General features: G+C 43.2%; 1 protein-coding gene across 1 annotated transcript; it reads right to left on the bottom strand.

Annotated features, from left to right (window-relative positions):
* Positions 1-2,823: 2,823 nt before the first annotated feature.
* Positions 2,824-15,071, bottom strand: LOC128213057 (uncharacterized). The gene is made up of 4 exons (XM_052918555.1): positions 14,983-15,071; positions 6,535-6,624; positions 5,119-5,220; positions 2,824-2,993 (listed from the first exon to the last, which is right to left on the bottom strand). The coding sequence occupies exons 1-4, from the start codon at positions 15,031-15,033 to the stop codon at positions 2,877-2,879; spliced, it is 360 nt and encodes a 119-aa protein (XP_052774515.1). The 5' UTR covers positions 15,034-15,071; the 3' UTR covers positions 2,824-2,876.
* Positions 15,072-16,851: the final 1,780 nt, after the last annotated feature.

The raw sequence follows: 16,851 nt of genomic DNA, 5'->3' as shown, positions 1-16,851 counted from the left end.
TAAAGGATCATTATTTAAAGCAATCATTATGCAATAAAGCATGTGTATCTGAGACTGGTAGCAATTATATTGCGTAATTAGTGACTCGTTTTGAATGGAAATCGGAATGATCAACTTTATATTAATAGTACTATTTTATTCAAGTCATAATACAAGGGACCGCATTTTTCCTCGTTTCGACGATGCTGAAGATGACAGGTCAATTTAACTTGAACATGAGTCATTGTTTGGTCCAAATTGATGTATCATGCTCATTTTTGATCAAATTCTGACAAAACAACAGTTTTGAACAAATATCTTTTCACAAATAGCGATATAAACACTGGTCTGGATATACCTCAACATAAGTAAGCCTAAGTTTATCACCTTATATTTTGTTTTTATTTGCAGCATAATCCGGGATTGTAATGCACTTGTCAATTGTAACCACTGCCCCGCCCACCCCTCGCCCTTGTTCCAGGGGTATACCGGGGACAGCAGATGCAATGGGCTGTGTTTTTACCTTTCAGCGGGCCCCGCAGTGCCTAGTGAATGTGGTTTTGTCTTCATATTGAAAATAGTCGGGAATGGGCCTCACATAGGTATTCGGGGTTGCGGGGCCATTTGGCAGGGATTTTACCAGCAGTGTGTCCCTGCAGGTCGGGTATTTTACCCGGGTTTTGAGAGACCGGAAGTCAAAGTCACCGCTATTCCGGACTTAGGGGCGGGGGGGGGGGGGCATATACAATTGGCTGGTGCATAAAAACATCTAAATAACCAAAAAAAGTACTCTGAAAATACCCTTGTTCTTTTTGTTTTAATAAGCACATGTCATTGCATTTCCTGTGATAATAAAAACAAAATTTAGTCTATGTTATATGGAGTCTGATGTTTGATGATGCCTGTGTAAGTGATCAATTTTTACAAATCCAAAATCAATCCTAAGTTATGTCTAAATACAGTTGCATATGATGTTAAACTGATTCAGGTAGATTTATATAAGTCGTTTCAAACTTTTTACTAAAAGCAGGGTTATTTATTATTATGAATGATCGTCATATTAAAGTATGTTTTAATTATATAAGAAATTAGATTTATCCATAAAATGTTTGTACTAAACAGGTATGAATAAATAGTATGTATTCCGACATTTTCCCAGAGTCCATTAGAGGTTCAGTTCAAGATGGCATTAAAATGGGTTTAAGGGCAATTATTTTGAACAATCTTTCTTATTTATATTGAATATAAGGAAAAATATATGTTTCGCTCTTCGCTCGCTTCGGTTTTTATGAAAACTGACAAAAAAATATATATTTTTTTTCAATCGCTCGCTCCAACTTTTTTTGGCAAAAATCCGATAATAACGGTTTAAGAAAAATGCATAAAACAGTCTGCGATCTAATTTTTGTTAGCAGTCTTATATGACTGGTTTCCATGCATTTTCGCATGCCTCGTTTTAAAACAAAAAATAAAAAAGTTGTCAAAACGTTCAATCTGCGAGAGTGCGGCTTTAAGGTGTTCTTTTCCTTCTTCCTTTTCAGCAAGTTTATATTGTTTTCAAAGAAGTTGAGGTTTTTCTTTAGTTTTGGTACCGTCGTCGCCTCACAATATTAAATATTCGCGTCATTATTCGCAATCTTTAATTTAAAGAGACTAGACACCAGATGGTCAAAAAATCGACAAATACAGTATTTTGTCAAAGGGGGAATAGAATTGTAATGCGAGCTAGTAGGAGGCCGATACTACATCATCGTACTTGATTATAAGAATTAACGCAACTTGCTGCTTTCTCATCTGAACTTCTCCGTTTAAAAAGGTGCATAATAGTTTCCCAGTTTAAAAAAGCGCGAAATGTTTTCCCAGTTTAAATCATATCTGTTTATTAGAACAGATATATAGACCGACGCCTTTGATCTTACAGTATTAACTTGGTAGACAACCCCAGTATATTTCGAATTGGAAACATGCGCAAAACTGCATGTGTCGTAGGGGATGTGATACATCAGTAAGTTAGATTCAATGCGTTGTACACATCTCAACGACGTCAATTTTATGTATTTTTTTTTGTCATTTTTTCTTGCAATTGTATCATCTGGTGTCTAGTCCCTTTAACGCAAAATTCTCGTCTTTGGCCAGTACAGGAGACTATATTCAGGAGTCAATATACAAATAGCTGGTCCCGTAAGCCTTCTTGAAAACTTTTTTATTAACCTTCTACCTGATGGCGAAAGGTGTTCACAAAAACAATTACCTGATGGCGAAAGGTGTTCACAAAAACAATATATTTTTTCTAAAATGTGTTCAATTGACATTAAAATAAACCTTTTATGGTGGCATTTATCGCTACAAAATTGACTGCCAAAGTCGATGTATTTACAAAGAGGAATTGTGACTATAACGCTGATGGCATAACACAATTCACATCTGCTTTCGTGTGGCGTGAAGTTCTGGGAACCCAAACGTCCAAGCCTTGAATGCTTCTGCATACGAACACCATTTTATTTGTTTTATTCTGAGTTTCTATATTTCTTGGTTAATTTGTAATTGATATCATTAATTATTAGTTCAGTCATTCGTTCTTATATGTATTGTTTTTCGTAATTGTCAATTTATGTTTTATTTTTTATTTCTTGAAACTGTCGCTACTGTGCGATTTAAGATGTTAAATCTGCACTCTCACAGATTTACCGTTTATCTAACATCAGGTCATGCCATTTTTTTAGTTTCAAACTAAGTTCAAACTCCAATAACTTGATTTCCCGGACCAGTTTTTTCAAACGGAGGAAACGGCGTTCCAATGCAAAACTTACAATTTTATTATTTATTAACAACATGAAAACAAAGAAAATTTATAGAAGTCCTTGCTTCATTTATTCATTATCAATAAACGTTCATGGTTAGTGCACCAGATAGTAGTGGTCAGCATAGCGACAGTGTTGTTTGATGCTTGGAGAAAGGATTTGAGGGGTCACAACTGTGAAAAAAGCATCGTCAATCTCTTTCAACACTCGTAGCTGGAAAATAAAAGTAAAGCGCTCGTAGCTGAGATATAGTTTTAAAGTAAAACACTCATACCGGATGTATAGGTTTAAAGTAAAACACTCGTAGCTGAGATATAGCTTAAAAGTAAAACACTCATACCGGATGTATAGGTTTAAAGTAAAACACATGTAGCTGAGATATAGATTTAAAGTAAAACACTCGTAGCTGAGATATAGATTTAAAGTAAAACACTCGTTGCTGAGATATAGATTTAAAGTAAAACACTCGTAGCTGAGTTATAGATTTAAAGTAAAACACTCGTAGCTCAGATATAGATTTAAAGTAAAACACATGTAGCTGAGATATAGATTTAAAGTAAAACACTCGTAGCTGAGTTATAGATTTAAAGTAAAACACTCGTAGCTGAGTTATAGATTTAAAGTAAAACACTCGTAGCTGAGTTATAGATTTAAAGTAAAACACTCGTAGCTGATGTATAGATTTAAAGTAGAACACTCGCAGCTGAAATATAGATTTAAAGTAAAACACTCGTAGCTGAGTTATAGATTTAAAGTAAAATACTCGCAGCTGAAATATAGATTTAAAGTAAAACACTCTTTAAAAGTAAAACATTCGTAGATGAAATAAATATTTGAACAAAATACTCGCTACAGGAATGACTATAAAATGTAAGATACTCGTAAATAATTGAACAGTAAACTATCATATTAAGTAACAATCATTACGGCCACAACCGCATGGAAGAAATTATACACTCGCGATTACACTTAGTACAATGTTGCCAAGGATAACGGTCAATAAGGAGCGTGCAGTTTATTTATCCACACCATGGTTATAGCACGGTTTAACCCCACCTATTGTTACAGTTTCGACATGGGAGTTAATGTATATAGGCGAAACCTAGTCGTTCTAAAATGCTGTTTAGGTTTTTATTTGAATGATGTTTAGTATTGACGTCAAACAAAAAGCCTGAAGCATATATACACTCGACAGAAATGGTACAAGTAATAGTAATGCACCAGTCAATTGTAACCACGCCCCCACCCCAACCCAGGTCCGGGGAATAGCGGGTATTTTGACTTTTGGTCTAGCCAAGCCCTCGAAAAATCTCCGCCTTGTGGGGACGAACTGCTGGTACCCCCCCCCCCCCCCCCCACCGCCACCAAATGCCCGCGCACCCCAGGGACCCTAGATAAGGCCAATTTCCCGCTATATTTAGCGTGAAGACAAAACCACCGCATTCATCCGGCACTGCGGGGCCACCTGGAAGGTAAAAACACGGCCCATTTCCCCGGCTATTCCCGGTATACCCCCGGACTTCGGGGGCCGTGGTTACAATTGACTGGTGCATAACGGCACCTGCAATCCGAGTTATTGAGATTTAGCAATGCCGATCACGGACGGTTTGCGGGTGACATAACCTGCATATTATTTTTTTATGATGTTCAAACGCTTTTCTAATGAAAACATTCTTCAAATAGCGTGTGGTATAAGTGAATAGCGTGGTAATTTATCCGCATGGTGGTTATAGAACGATTACGCCTGTTCGTATGGTTACCGTTCTGGCCCCAATTTCTCGAAAGTTTTTAATAAGCTTAACAGGCTTAATTAGCTCATTTCAATTAGTCAAAATACATACTTATAGTGACTTTTGATAGATGATAAATGGTTTATTATAATAAACATCTCTAAAGTATTAAAACTATTCAAGAAGTAAATATTACGCAAAATTTTGAAAAACAAAAATAGTGAGCTTAGCTTAATCCTGTGTTATAAGGGACTTAAGAAGCTTAAGTTTCGAGAAATTAGATCCCGATGTGAATGTGTAGACGAAGAAAAAGACAACTCCATCAAACATAGAACAATGGTTCGTAAAAAATAGGACGCCAGATTATTTCTTGAATGTCATTTTTTTTTTAAACATGTTGCAATGAAATTAAAAGTGTGGCGTTACGTAAACAAATGTCTAAGACACTTACAGCGAGGAATTGCAGTCAGAAGATCTCTAAGATCTTCGACAAACAAAATTGTTTCATTTTGTAAAGCCTTAGCCAAAGTTCTGGCAATATCATCTTTTTATTACCCAGTTTGCCGCTAAATTTAAATTATAACAAAGGCCGACAGGCGGACACCTACCTCAACGGCCCTCAACCCATCGTCCGTGTGGATATTGTTGTGCTCATTATTGGTGATGCTCCAGATGTAACATTTGTTTCCGGACAACACCAACAACATACGCTGGGGGAAAACATGTAATAAAGTAAAGTAAAGTAAAGTAAAGTAAAGTAAGGTCAAGTCAAGTCAGTCAGTCAGTCAGTCAGTTAGTAAGTAAGTAAGTTGTTTATTAGTTACATGTTCGTAAAACAAATTATATTCACAATACAAATATAAATGATGATAACACCCGGCCCATCGGGCCTATAAGTCACCGTAATATACACATTTCTAAAGCATTAGTACATATCAATCAATATGAGTATGCAAGTCGCAGTGCTTTTTCTCTTTAGCGAAGGGTTCGTAGTATAGATTGTTTACATGTGTGTAATATTCATAATAAAAGTGATAATAATTACCAGAAAAGCGAACAATTAACAGCGTGTTTATCTAACTTACTTCAGATAAATGAGGATACTTGACCGTTTATACAATGTAGATACATATAAAAAGATATGTACAGTAAGTTACGTAAGCTACGTTATATGGACTTTGATGCAAGGTAAATGAAAACTTAAATAAAATAGTGCATAGTGTTGCTTCAACTTAAACGTCGTGTAAAGAACATGAATTCTAACATACAACATATCAGAAAAGAACAGAACATATTTTATATATTTTATATCTTTACAACAAGAAAATATTCTATTACGATTTTTACAGCGATGATTTATGATTCGCAAATTACCTTGATAAGAGACTTCAAAATGCCATAACATTTATATGGGATGTGTGAATAATAAGTGACGGTATGTGTCCGCCTCTCTCTCCAAAGGTCGTGAGTTCATTCCCGACCAGGGGTACTTTCTCAAAGCCTCCCACAAAGACACATTACCTGTTTCTGGCCAAGAAACGGAATCGAGGGTGATTAACATCAGCTTTCAGCTGTTTTCTCAATACAGCTGCACTCTCACAAATTGAATATTTTAACAAATGTTTTTGTCTTGAAATGAGCAAATTAATGCGAAAATGCATTGAAACCAGTGATATAAGACTGCTGACAAAATTCAGATCGCAGATTTTTCATAAACCGCTAGTAACGCTTTTAGACATAAAACATTTTCGAACGTTAAAATCTGCGATTCTGATCTTTTATCAGCAGTCTTATATAACTGATTTGCAGATATTATCGCAAAAATCGACTTATCCCAAGACCACAAAAATAATTTTAAAAAAAGTTGTCAAAACGGAAAATATGTGAGTGTGCAGCTTTAACATGACTCGGTAAAACTACATAAACCATCAAAAGTTTCCAAAAACTAAATTGTCAAGCAAAATAAACCGAAAACCCCCAGCCATTTTTAAGATGCTTTAATAAGTTGATTTTAAAACACATACCGTGACGCTATCAAAATGGAAAGTGATGCTGTCAGTTTCCGGTTTCTCATAATGCATGCGTGGCGTTGTCGAAACATCCGGAGCCACTGACTGAAAAAATATTGATATTGATATTTGTTTTTCAATAATAAATACCTTTGATTTGAAATTGTGTCTTATGATTGATTTTGAAACAGTAAACCTGAGGTATTAATCCGTCAACGTTAGCACACGCACACCCCTAGCACCGCCTGTGTCACCGTTTAACTGAGATGCTACACGCACACCCCTAGCACCGCCAGTGTAACCATTTGACTGAGATGCTACACGCACTCCCCTAGCACCGCCAGTGTTACCGTTTAACTGAGATGCTACACGCACAGCCTTAGCACCGCCAGTGTAACCATTTGACTGAGATGCTACACGCACTCCCCTAGCACCGCCAGTGTAACCATTTGACTGAGATGCTACACGCACTCCCCTAGCACCGCCAGTGTTACCGTTTAACTGAGATGCTACACGCACACCCTAGCACCGCCAGTGTAACCATTTGACTGAGATGCTACACGCACACCCCTAGCACCGCCAGTGTTACCGTTTAAATAAGATGCTACACGCACACCCCTAGCACCGTCAGTGTTACCGTTTAACTGAGAGGCTACACGCACACCCTAGCACCGCCAGTGTAACCGTTTAACTAAGATGCTACAGGCACACCCCTAGCACCGCCAGTGTTACCGTTTAACTGAGATGCTACATGCACACCCCTAGCACCGCCAGTGTTACCGTTTAACTGTGAGGCTACACGCACACCCCTAGCACCGCCAGTGTTACCGTTTAACTGAGAGGCTACATGCACACCCCTAACACCGCCAGTGTTACCGTTTAACTAAGATGCTACAGGCACACCCCTAGCACCGCCAGTGTTACCGTTTAACTGAGATGCTACACGCACACCCCTAACACCTCCAGTGTTACTGTTTAACTGAGATGCTTCACGCACACCCCTAACACCTCCAGTGTTACCGTTTAACTGAGATGCTTCACGCACACCCCTATCACCGCCAGTGTTACCGTTAAACTAAGATGCTACACACACACCCCTAACACCGCCAGTGTTACCGTTAAACTCAGATGCTACACACACACCCCTAACACCGCCAGTGTTACCGTTTAACTGAGATGCTACACGCACACCCCTATCACCGCCAGTGTTACCGTTAAACTCAGATGCTACACACACACCCCTAACACCGCCAGTGTTACCGTTTAACTGAGATGCTACACGCACACCCCTAGCACTGCCAGTGCTACCGTTTAACTGAGACGTTACACGCACACCCCTAGCACCGCCAGTGTTACTGTTTAACTGAGAGGCTACACGCTCACTCTAGCACCGCCAGTGTTACCGTTTAACTAAGATGCTACACGCACACCCCTAGCACCGCCAGTGTTACCGTTTAAATGAGAGGCTACATGCACACCCCTAGCACCGCCAGTGTTACCGTTTAACTGAGATGCTACACGCTCACCCCTAGCACCGCCAGTGTAACCGTTTAACTGAGAGGCTACACGCACACCCCTAACACCGCCAGTGTTACCGTTTAACTAAGAGGCTACATGCACACCCCTAGCACCGGCAGTGTTACCGTTTAACTGAGATGCTACACGCACACCCCTAGCACTGCCAGTGTTACCGTTTAACTGAGAGGCTACACGCACACCCCTAGCACCGCCAGTGTTACCGTTTAACTGAGAGGCTACACGCACTCCCCTAGCACCGCCAGTGTTACCGTTTAACTGAGATGCTACACGCACTCCCCTAGCACCACCAGTGTTATCGTTTAACTGAGATGCTACACACCCACCCCTAGCACCATCAGTGTTACCGTTAAACTAAGATGCCACACGCACACCCTAACACCGCCAGTGTTACCGTTTAACTGAGATGCTACACGCACACCTCTTGCACCACCAGTGTTACCGTTTAACTGAGATGCTACACGCACACCCCTAGCACCGCCAGTGTTACCGTTTAACTAAGATGCCACACGCACACCGTAGCACCGCCAGTGTTACCGTTTAACTGAGATGCTACACGCACACCCCTAGCACCGCCAGTGTTACCGTTTAACTAAGATGCCACACGCACACCCCTAGCACCGCCAGTGTTACCGTTTAACTGAGAGGCTACACGCACACCCCTAGCACCGCCAGTGTTACCGTTTAACTGAGATGCTAGAGGCACACACCTAGCACTGCCAGTGTTACTGTTTATCTAAGATGCTACACGCACACCCCTAGCATATCCAGTGTTACTGTTTAACTAAGATGCTACACGCACACCCCTAGCACCGCCAGTGTCCCCGTTCACTGAGATGCTACATGCACACCCTAGCACCGCCAGTGTCCCCGTTCACTGAGATGCTACACGCACACCCTAGCACCGCCAGTGTCACCGTTTAACTGAGATGCTACACGCACACCCCTAGCACCGCCAGTGTTACCGTTTAACTGAGATGCTACAGGCACACCCCTAGCATATCCAGTGTTACCGTTTAACTAAGATGCTACACGCACATCCTTAGCACCGCCAGTGTAACCGTTCACTGAGATGCTGCACGCACACCCCTTGCACCATCAGTGTTACCGTTTAACTGAGATGCTGCACGCACACCCTAGCACCGCCAGTGCTACCGTTGAACTGAGATGCTACACGCACACCCCTAGCACCGCCAGTGTCACCGTTTAACTGAGATGCTACACGCACACCCCTAGCACCGCCAGTGTCCCCGTTTACCTGAGATGCTACACGCACAACCCTAGTACCGGCAGTGTTACCGTTTACCTGAGATGCTACACGCACACCCCTAGCACCGCCAGTGTCCCCGTTTAACTGAGATGCTACACGCACACCAATAGCACCGCCAGTATCCCCGTTTAACTGAGAGGCTACACGCTCACTCTAGCACCGCCAGTGTCACCGTTTAACTGAGATGCTACACGCACACCCCTAGCACCGCCAGTGTTACCGTTTAACTGAGATGCTACAGGCACACCCCTAGCATATCCAGTGTTACCGTTTAACTAAGATGCTACACGCACATCCTTAGCACCGCCAGTGTAACCGTTCACTGAGATGCTGCACGCACACCCCTTGCACCATCAGTGTTACCGTTTAACTGAGATGCTGCACGCACACCCTAGCACCGCCAGTGCTACCGTTGAACTGAGATGCTACACGCACACCCTAGCATCGCCAGTGTAACCGTTTAACTGAGATGCTACATGAACACCCCTAGCACCGCCAGTGTTATCGTTTAACTGAGATGCTACACGCACATCCCTAGCACCGCCAGTGTAACCGTTTAACTGAGATGCTACATGCATACCCCTAGCACCGCCAGTGTTACCGTTTAACTGAGATGCTACACGCACACCCCTAGCACCGCCAGTGTAACCGTTTAACTGAGATGCTACATGCACACCCCTAGCACCGCCAGTGTAACCGTTTAACTGAGATGCTACACGCACACCCTAGCACCGCCAGTGTTACCGTTTAACTAAGATGCTACACGCACACCCTAGCACCGCCAGTGTTACCGTTTAACTGAGATGCTACACGCACACCCCTAGCACCGCCAGTGTAACCGTTTAACTGAGATGCTACACGCACACCCCTAGCACCGCCAGTGTTACCGTTTATCTGAGATGCTACACGCACACCCCTAGCACTGCCAGTTTTACCGTTTAACTGAGATGCTACATGCACACCCCTAGCACCGCCAGTGTAACCGTTTAACTGAGATGCTACACGCACACCCCATAGCACCGCCAGTATAACCGTTTAACTGAGATGCTACATGCTCACCCCTAGCACCGCCAGTGTTACCGTTTAACTGAGATGCTACATGCACACCCCTAGCACCGCCAGTGTTACCGTTTAACTGAGATGCTACACGCACACCTCTAGCACCGCCAGTGTAACCGTTTAACTGAGATGCCACACGCACACCCCTAGCACCGCCAGTGTCACCATTTAACTGAGATGCCACACGCACACCCTAGCACCGCCAGTGTTACCGTTTAACTGAGATGCTACACGCACACCCCTAGCACCACCAGTGTTACCGTTTAACTGAGATACTACACGCACACCCCTAGCACCGCCTGTGTTACCGTTTAACTAAGATGCCACACGCACACCCTTGCACCGCCAGTGTTACCGTTTAACTGAGATGCTACACGCACACACTAGCACCGCCAGTGTAACCGTTCACTGAGATGCTACACGCACAACCCTAGCACCGCCAGTGTTACCGTTTAACTGAGATGCTACACGCACACCCCTAGCACCGCCAGTGTTACCGTTTAACTGAGATGCTAGAGGCATACCCCTAGCACTGCCAGTGTTACCGTTTAACTAAGATGCTAGACGCACACCCCTAGCATATCCAGTTTTACCGTATAACTAAGATGCTACACGCACACCCCTAGCACCGCCAGAGTCCCCGTTCACTGAGATGGTACACGCACACCCTAGCACCGCCAGTGTCCCCGTTCACTGAGATGGTACACGCACACCCTAGCACCGCCAGTGTCCCCGTTCACTGAGATGCTACACGCACACTCTAGCACCGCCAGTGTCACCGTTCACTGAGATGATACACGCACACCCTAGCACCGCCAGTGTCCCCGTTCACTGAGATGCTACACGCACACCGTAGCACCGCCAGTTTCCCCGTTCACTGAATTACTACACGCACACCCTAGCACCGCCAGTGTCATCGTTCACTGAGATGCTACACGCACACCCTAGCACCGCCAGTGTCCCCGTTCACTGAGATGCTACACGCACACCCTAGCACCGCCAGTGTCATCGTTCACTGAGATGCTACATGCACACCCTAGCACCGCCAGTGTCCCCGTTCATTGAGATGCTACACGCACACCCCTAGCACCGCCATTGTAACCGTTTAACTGAGATGCTACACCCAAACCCTAGCACCGCCAGTGTCCCGTTCACTGAGATGCTACACGCACAACCCTAGCACCGCCAGTGTTACCGTTTAACTGAGATGCTACACGCACACCCCTAGCACCGCCAGTGTAACCGTTTAACTGAGATGCTACATGCACACCCCTAGCACCGCCAGTGTAGCCGTTTAACTGAGATGCTACACGCACACCCTAGCACCGCCAGTGTAACCGTTTAACTAAGATGCTACACGCACACCCCTAGCACCGCCAGTGTTACCGTTTAACTGAGATGCTACACGCACACCCCTAGCACCGCCAGTGTAACCGTTTAACTGAGATGCTACACGCACACCCCTAGCACCGCCAGTGTTACCGTTTAACTAAGATGCTACACGCACACCCTAGCACCGCCAGTGTTACCGTTTAACTAAGATGCTACACGCACACCCCTAGCACCGCCAGTGTTACCGTTTAACTGAGATGCTTCACGCACACCCCTAGCACCGCCAGTGCTACTTTTTAACTGAGATGCTACACGCACACCCTAGCACCGCCAGTGTCACCGTTTAACTAAGATGCTAGACACACACCCCTTCCATCGCCAGTGCTACTGTTTAACTAAGACGTTACACGCACACCCCTAGCACCGCCAGTGTTACCGTTTAACTAAGACGTTACACGCACACCCCTTGCATCGCCAGTGTTACTGTTTAACTAAGACGTTACACGCACACCCCTTCCACCGCCAGTGTTACCGTTTAACTAAGACGTTACACGCACACCCCTAGCACCGCCAGTGTCACCGTTTAACTAAGACGTTACACGCACACCCCAAGCACCACCTGTGTCACCGTTTAACTAAGACGTTACACGCACACCCCTTCCGACGCCAGTGCTACTGTTTAACTAAGACTTTACAAGCACACCCCTAGCACCGCCAGTGTCACCGTTTAACTAAGACGTTACACGCACACCCCAAGCACCGCCTGTGTCACCGTTTAACTAAGACGTTACACGCACACCCCTTCCACCGCCAGTGTTACCGTTTAACTAAGACGTTACACGCACACCCCTAGCACCGCCAGTGTCACCGTTTAACTAAGACGTTACACGCACACCCCAAGCACCGCCAGTGTTACCGTTTAACTAAGACGTTACACGCACACCCCTTCCGACGCCAGTGCTACTGTTTAACTAAGACGTTACACGCACACCCCTAGCACCGCCAGTGTCACTGTTTAAATATGACGTTACACACACACCCCTAGCACCGCCAGTGTCACTGTTTAACTAAGACGTTACACGCACACCCCTTCCACCGCCAGTGTCACTGTTTAACTAAGACGTTACACGCACACCCCTAGCACCACCAGTGTCACCGTTTAACTAAGACGTTACACGCACACCCCTAGCACCGCCAGTGTCACTGCTTAACCAAGACGTTACACGCACACCCCTAGCACAGCCAGTGTCACTGTTTAACTAAGACGTTACACGCACACCCCTAGCACCGCCAGTGCTACCGTTTAACTAAGATGCTAGACGCACACCCCTAGCACCGCCAGTGTCACCGTTTAACTAAGATGCTGCACGCACACCCTTGCACCGCCAGTGCTACCGTTTAACTAAGATGCCACACGCACACCCCTAGCACCGCCAGTGTCACTGTTTAACTAAGACGTTACACGCACACCTCTTCCACCGCCAGTGTCACTGTTTAACTAAGACGTTACACGCACACCCCTTCCACCGCCAGTGTCACTGTTTAACTAAGACGTTACACGCACACCCCTAGCACCGCCAGTGTTACTGCTTAGCTAAGACGTTACACGCACACCCCTAGCACCGCCTGTGTCACCGTTTAACTAAGACGTTACACGCACATCCCTAGCACCGCCAGTGTTACCGTTAAACTAAGACGTTACACGCACACCGCTTGCACCGCCAGTGTTACCGTTTAACTAAGACGTTACACGCACACCCCTAGCACCGTCAGTGTCACCGTCTAACTAAGACGTTACACGCACACCCCTAGCACCGCCAGTGTTACCGTTTAACTAAGATGCTAGACGCACACCCCTTCCACCGCCAGTGTTACCGTTTAACTAAGATGCTAGACGCACACCCCTTCCACCGCCAGTGTTGCCGTGTAACTAAGATGCTAGACGCACACCCCTAGCACCGCCAGTGTTACCGTTTAACTAAGATGCTAGACGCACACCCCTACCACCGCCAGTGTTACCGTTTAACTAAGATGCTAGACGCACACCCCTTCCACCGCCAGTGTTACCGTTTAACTAATATGCTAGACGCACACCCCTAGCATGCCAGTGTTACCGTTTGACTAAGACGTTACACGCACACCTCTACCACCGGCAGTGCTACTGATCAACATTCCCTGGTGCATTTGGGTGCATGAAATTCGAGCGTGAATTTTGACAAAATTTAATGCACTCGGCATTGGTGATTTTAATATACTTTACCAAATGTTGCTAAAATACTAGTAGTAGAATAAATCTTGTTTGTATCACAAGAATTACCTTATAAGACGCTTAAAAGCTGCACTCTCACAGATTGAACGTTTTGACAACTGTTTATTGTTTGTCTTGGAACGAGCCAATTAATGCGAAAATGCATGGAAACCAGTGATATAAGACTACCGACAAAATGATTAGATCGCAGATTTTCGGATGTTTTATGCATTTTTCTTAAACCGTTAGTAACGCTTTAAGCCATAAAACATTAATTTTCGGACGGAAATATGAAAATCTGCTATCTGATCTTTTGTCAGCAGTCTTATATCACTGGTTTGCAGATATTTATGCAAAAATTGGCTCATTCCAAGACAAAAAAATAAAAAAAAGTTGTCAAAACGGTCAATCTATTAGAGTGCAGCTTTTAAAAGAATAGTAGGAATTAAATTATAACAAATTACCTGTGACGCGACAATACCCAAACAAACAGTCAAAATACCTGTGACGCGACAATACCCAAACAGTCAACATATCTGTGACGCGACAATACCCAAACAAACAGTCAAATTACCTGTGACGCGACAATACCCAAACAGTCAACATACCTGTGACGCGACAATACCCAAACAAACAGTCAAATTACCTGTGACGCGACAATACCCAAACAGTCAACATACCTGTGACGCGACAATACCCAAACAAACAGTCAACATACCTGTGACGCGACAATACCCAAACAAACAGTCAACATACCTGTGACGTGACAATATCCAAACAAACAGTCAACATACCTGTGACGCGACAATACCCAAACAGTCAACATACCTGTGACGCGACAATACCCAAACAAACAGTCAACATACCAGTGACGCGACAATACCCAAACAAACAGTCAACATACCTGTGACGCGAGAATACCCAAACAAACAGTCAACATACCTGTGACGTGACAATACCTAAACAAACAGTCAACATACCTGTGACGCGACAATATCCAAACAAACAGTCAACATACCTGTGACGCGACAATACCCAAACAAACAGTCAAAAGAAGACACGCGATCATCGTGAATGTCCTATCAGTACTGAACCTGTGGTACCAATGTTTTGTCTCCAGGCTGTTATGTGAAATATTTCTTATCGGTGTCTAAATATGACTATGTAAATTTATTATATAAAAGTGGTACGCCTAGACTAAGTGCTACCGACAAATTGTCATGATTATGTCAAGCTTATCCTAAAACTATTATGTAATTATAAGTTTTTAAGATGGTACTGTCGAATTTCCTTGACTCGAAATCGCTTGGCTTATTGTATTATCATTTTCTTTATAATTGTACTAAAACCAAATTTGTTTTACTATATAAGTTTGTATTTTATATGAATTAATGATCGAATGGCTCTAGTACTTTTCCTATGGACCCAAGCTCTAATATTTTCCCTATGGATCCAAGCTCTAGTACTTTCCCTATGAATCCAAGCTCTAGTACTTTCAAGCTTTAGTACAACCGAGGACAACATTGAAATTTGCTTGCAAAACTGTACAAATAGTACAAATTTAATTGCTGTAGCTTCAAAAATAAGAAAGTAGGTCAAGAGGTCACAAACAAGGTCATCAAAGAACAAAATAAATATTTGTTTACAAAACAGTACACTTTGTCCAAATTTCATTGTTGTAGCTTCAAAAATAAGAAAGTAGGTTAAAAGGTCACAATCAAGGTCATATGAAAAAAACACAAATACTATTTGTCTGCAAAACTGTACAAATGGTCCAAATTTCATTGTTGTAGCTTCAAAAAAAAGAAAGTAGGTCAAAAGGTCACAGTCAAAGTCATCCGAGGACAACATTAATGCTGGTTTGCAAAACTGTACACACGGTCCAAATTTAATTGCTGTAGCTCCAAAAATAAGAAAGTAGGTCAAATGGTTAGAGTCAAGGTCATCCGAGGACAACATTGATGCTCGTTTGCAAAACTGTACACATGGTCCAAATTTTATTGCTGTAGCTTTAAAAATAAAAAAAAGGAGGTCAAAAGGGGTGGGGCCACCCCAGGGGCATTATTTCAACTATTTTGCTAGGAGGTCATCATATGATGCTCCACAACAAATATGAAAGGTATGAGCCTTGTGGTTTGAAATGAGAAGATGTTGAAAGTTTTCTCTTAAATAAGTCTCTAGGAAACTTGTGATCGCAGGGGCAGGGCCAGTTTTGAACCCAGGGACATAATTTGAACAACCATTGTAGCGGACCACTAAATTATGCCTTATTCAAAATAGCAAGGGTCTGCCTAGCGGTTTCAGACAAAAAGATTTTCAAACATTTCCCAATTTAAGTATACCAAACCTGTGAACCCGGGCCTTGCCAGAAATGACCCCAATGGGATAATTTGAACAAACATTCACAAGCAATTGTGTTTAGATGGATGCGCGATCGACAGACACTTCTGGTCTTTGGCCAATAGAGCTAAAAATGGCCTTTGGCCAATAGAGCTTAAAATCAACACAACCCTTAAAGTACAGTTATTTTGATTTCTTTCAACAAGGGCAAGGGAATGTATAACATAAAACCACATGCACAACCCAAAAACGAGTTGTCTCCCTTTAATCATAGACGGCTTTACAAAAATAGATTATTTTTTTCCATACTTTCAAGGGCCATAATCTAGGCATGCATGAGCGGATCTGGCTGGTTTTCGAAATGAACCCAGCTCTGATGGATATCTAAATACTGTACACGTTTTATTGAGATACAATCAAAACTGAATACGGTATCGTGTTCACAAGCAATTGTTTACAGACGCACTGTCACACAGACGCATGGAGGCACAAACAAGGTACACAGAACCATCGCATGGGCCAGTAGAGCTAAAAATGAAGAAAAATA

The sequence above is a fragment of the Mya arenaria genome, chromosome 13 (assembly GCF_026914265.1).
Source record: "Mya arenaria isolate MELC-2E11 chromosome 13, ASM2691426v1".
NCBI lineage: Eukaryota > Metazoa > Mollusca > Bivalvia > Myida > Myidae > Mya > Mya arenaria.
This window is presented reverse-complemented; position numbering and strand designations above follow the sequence as displayed.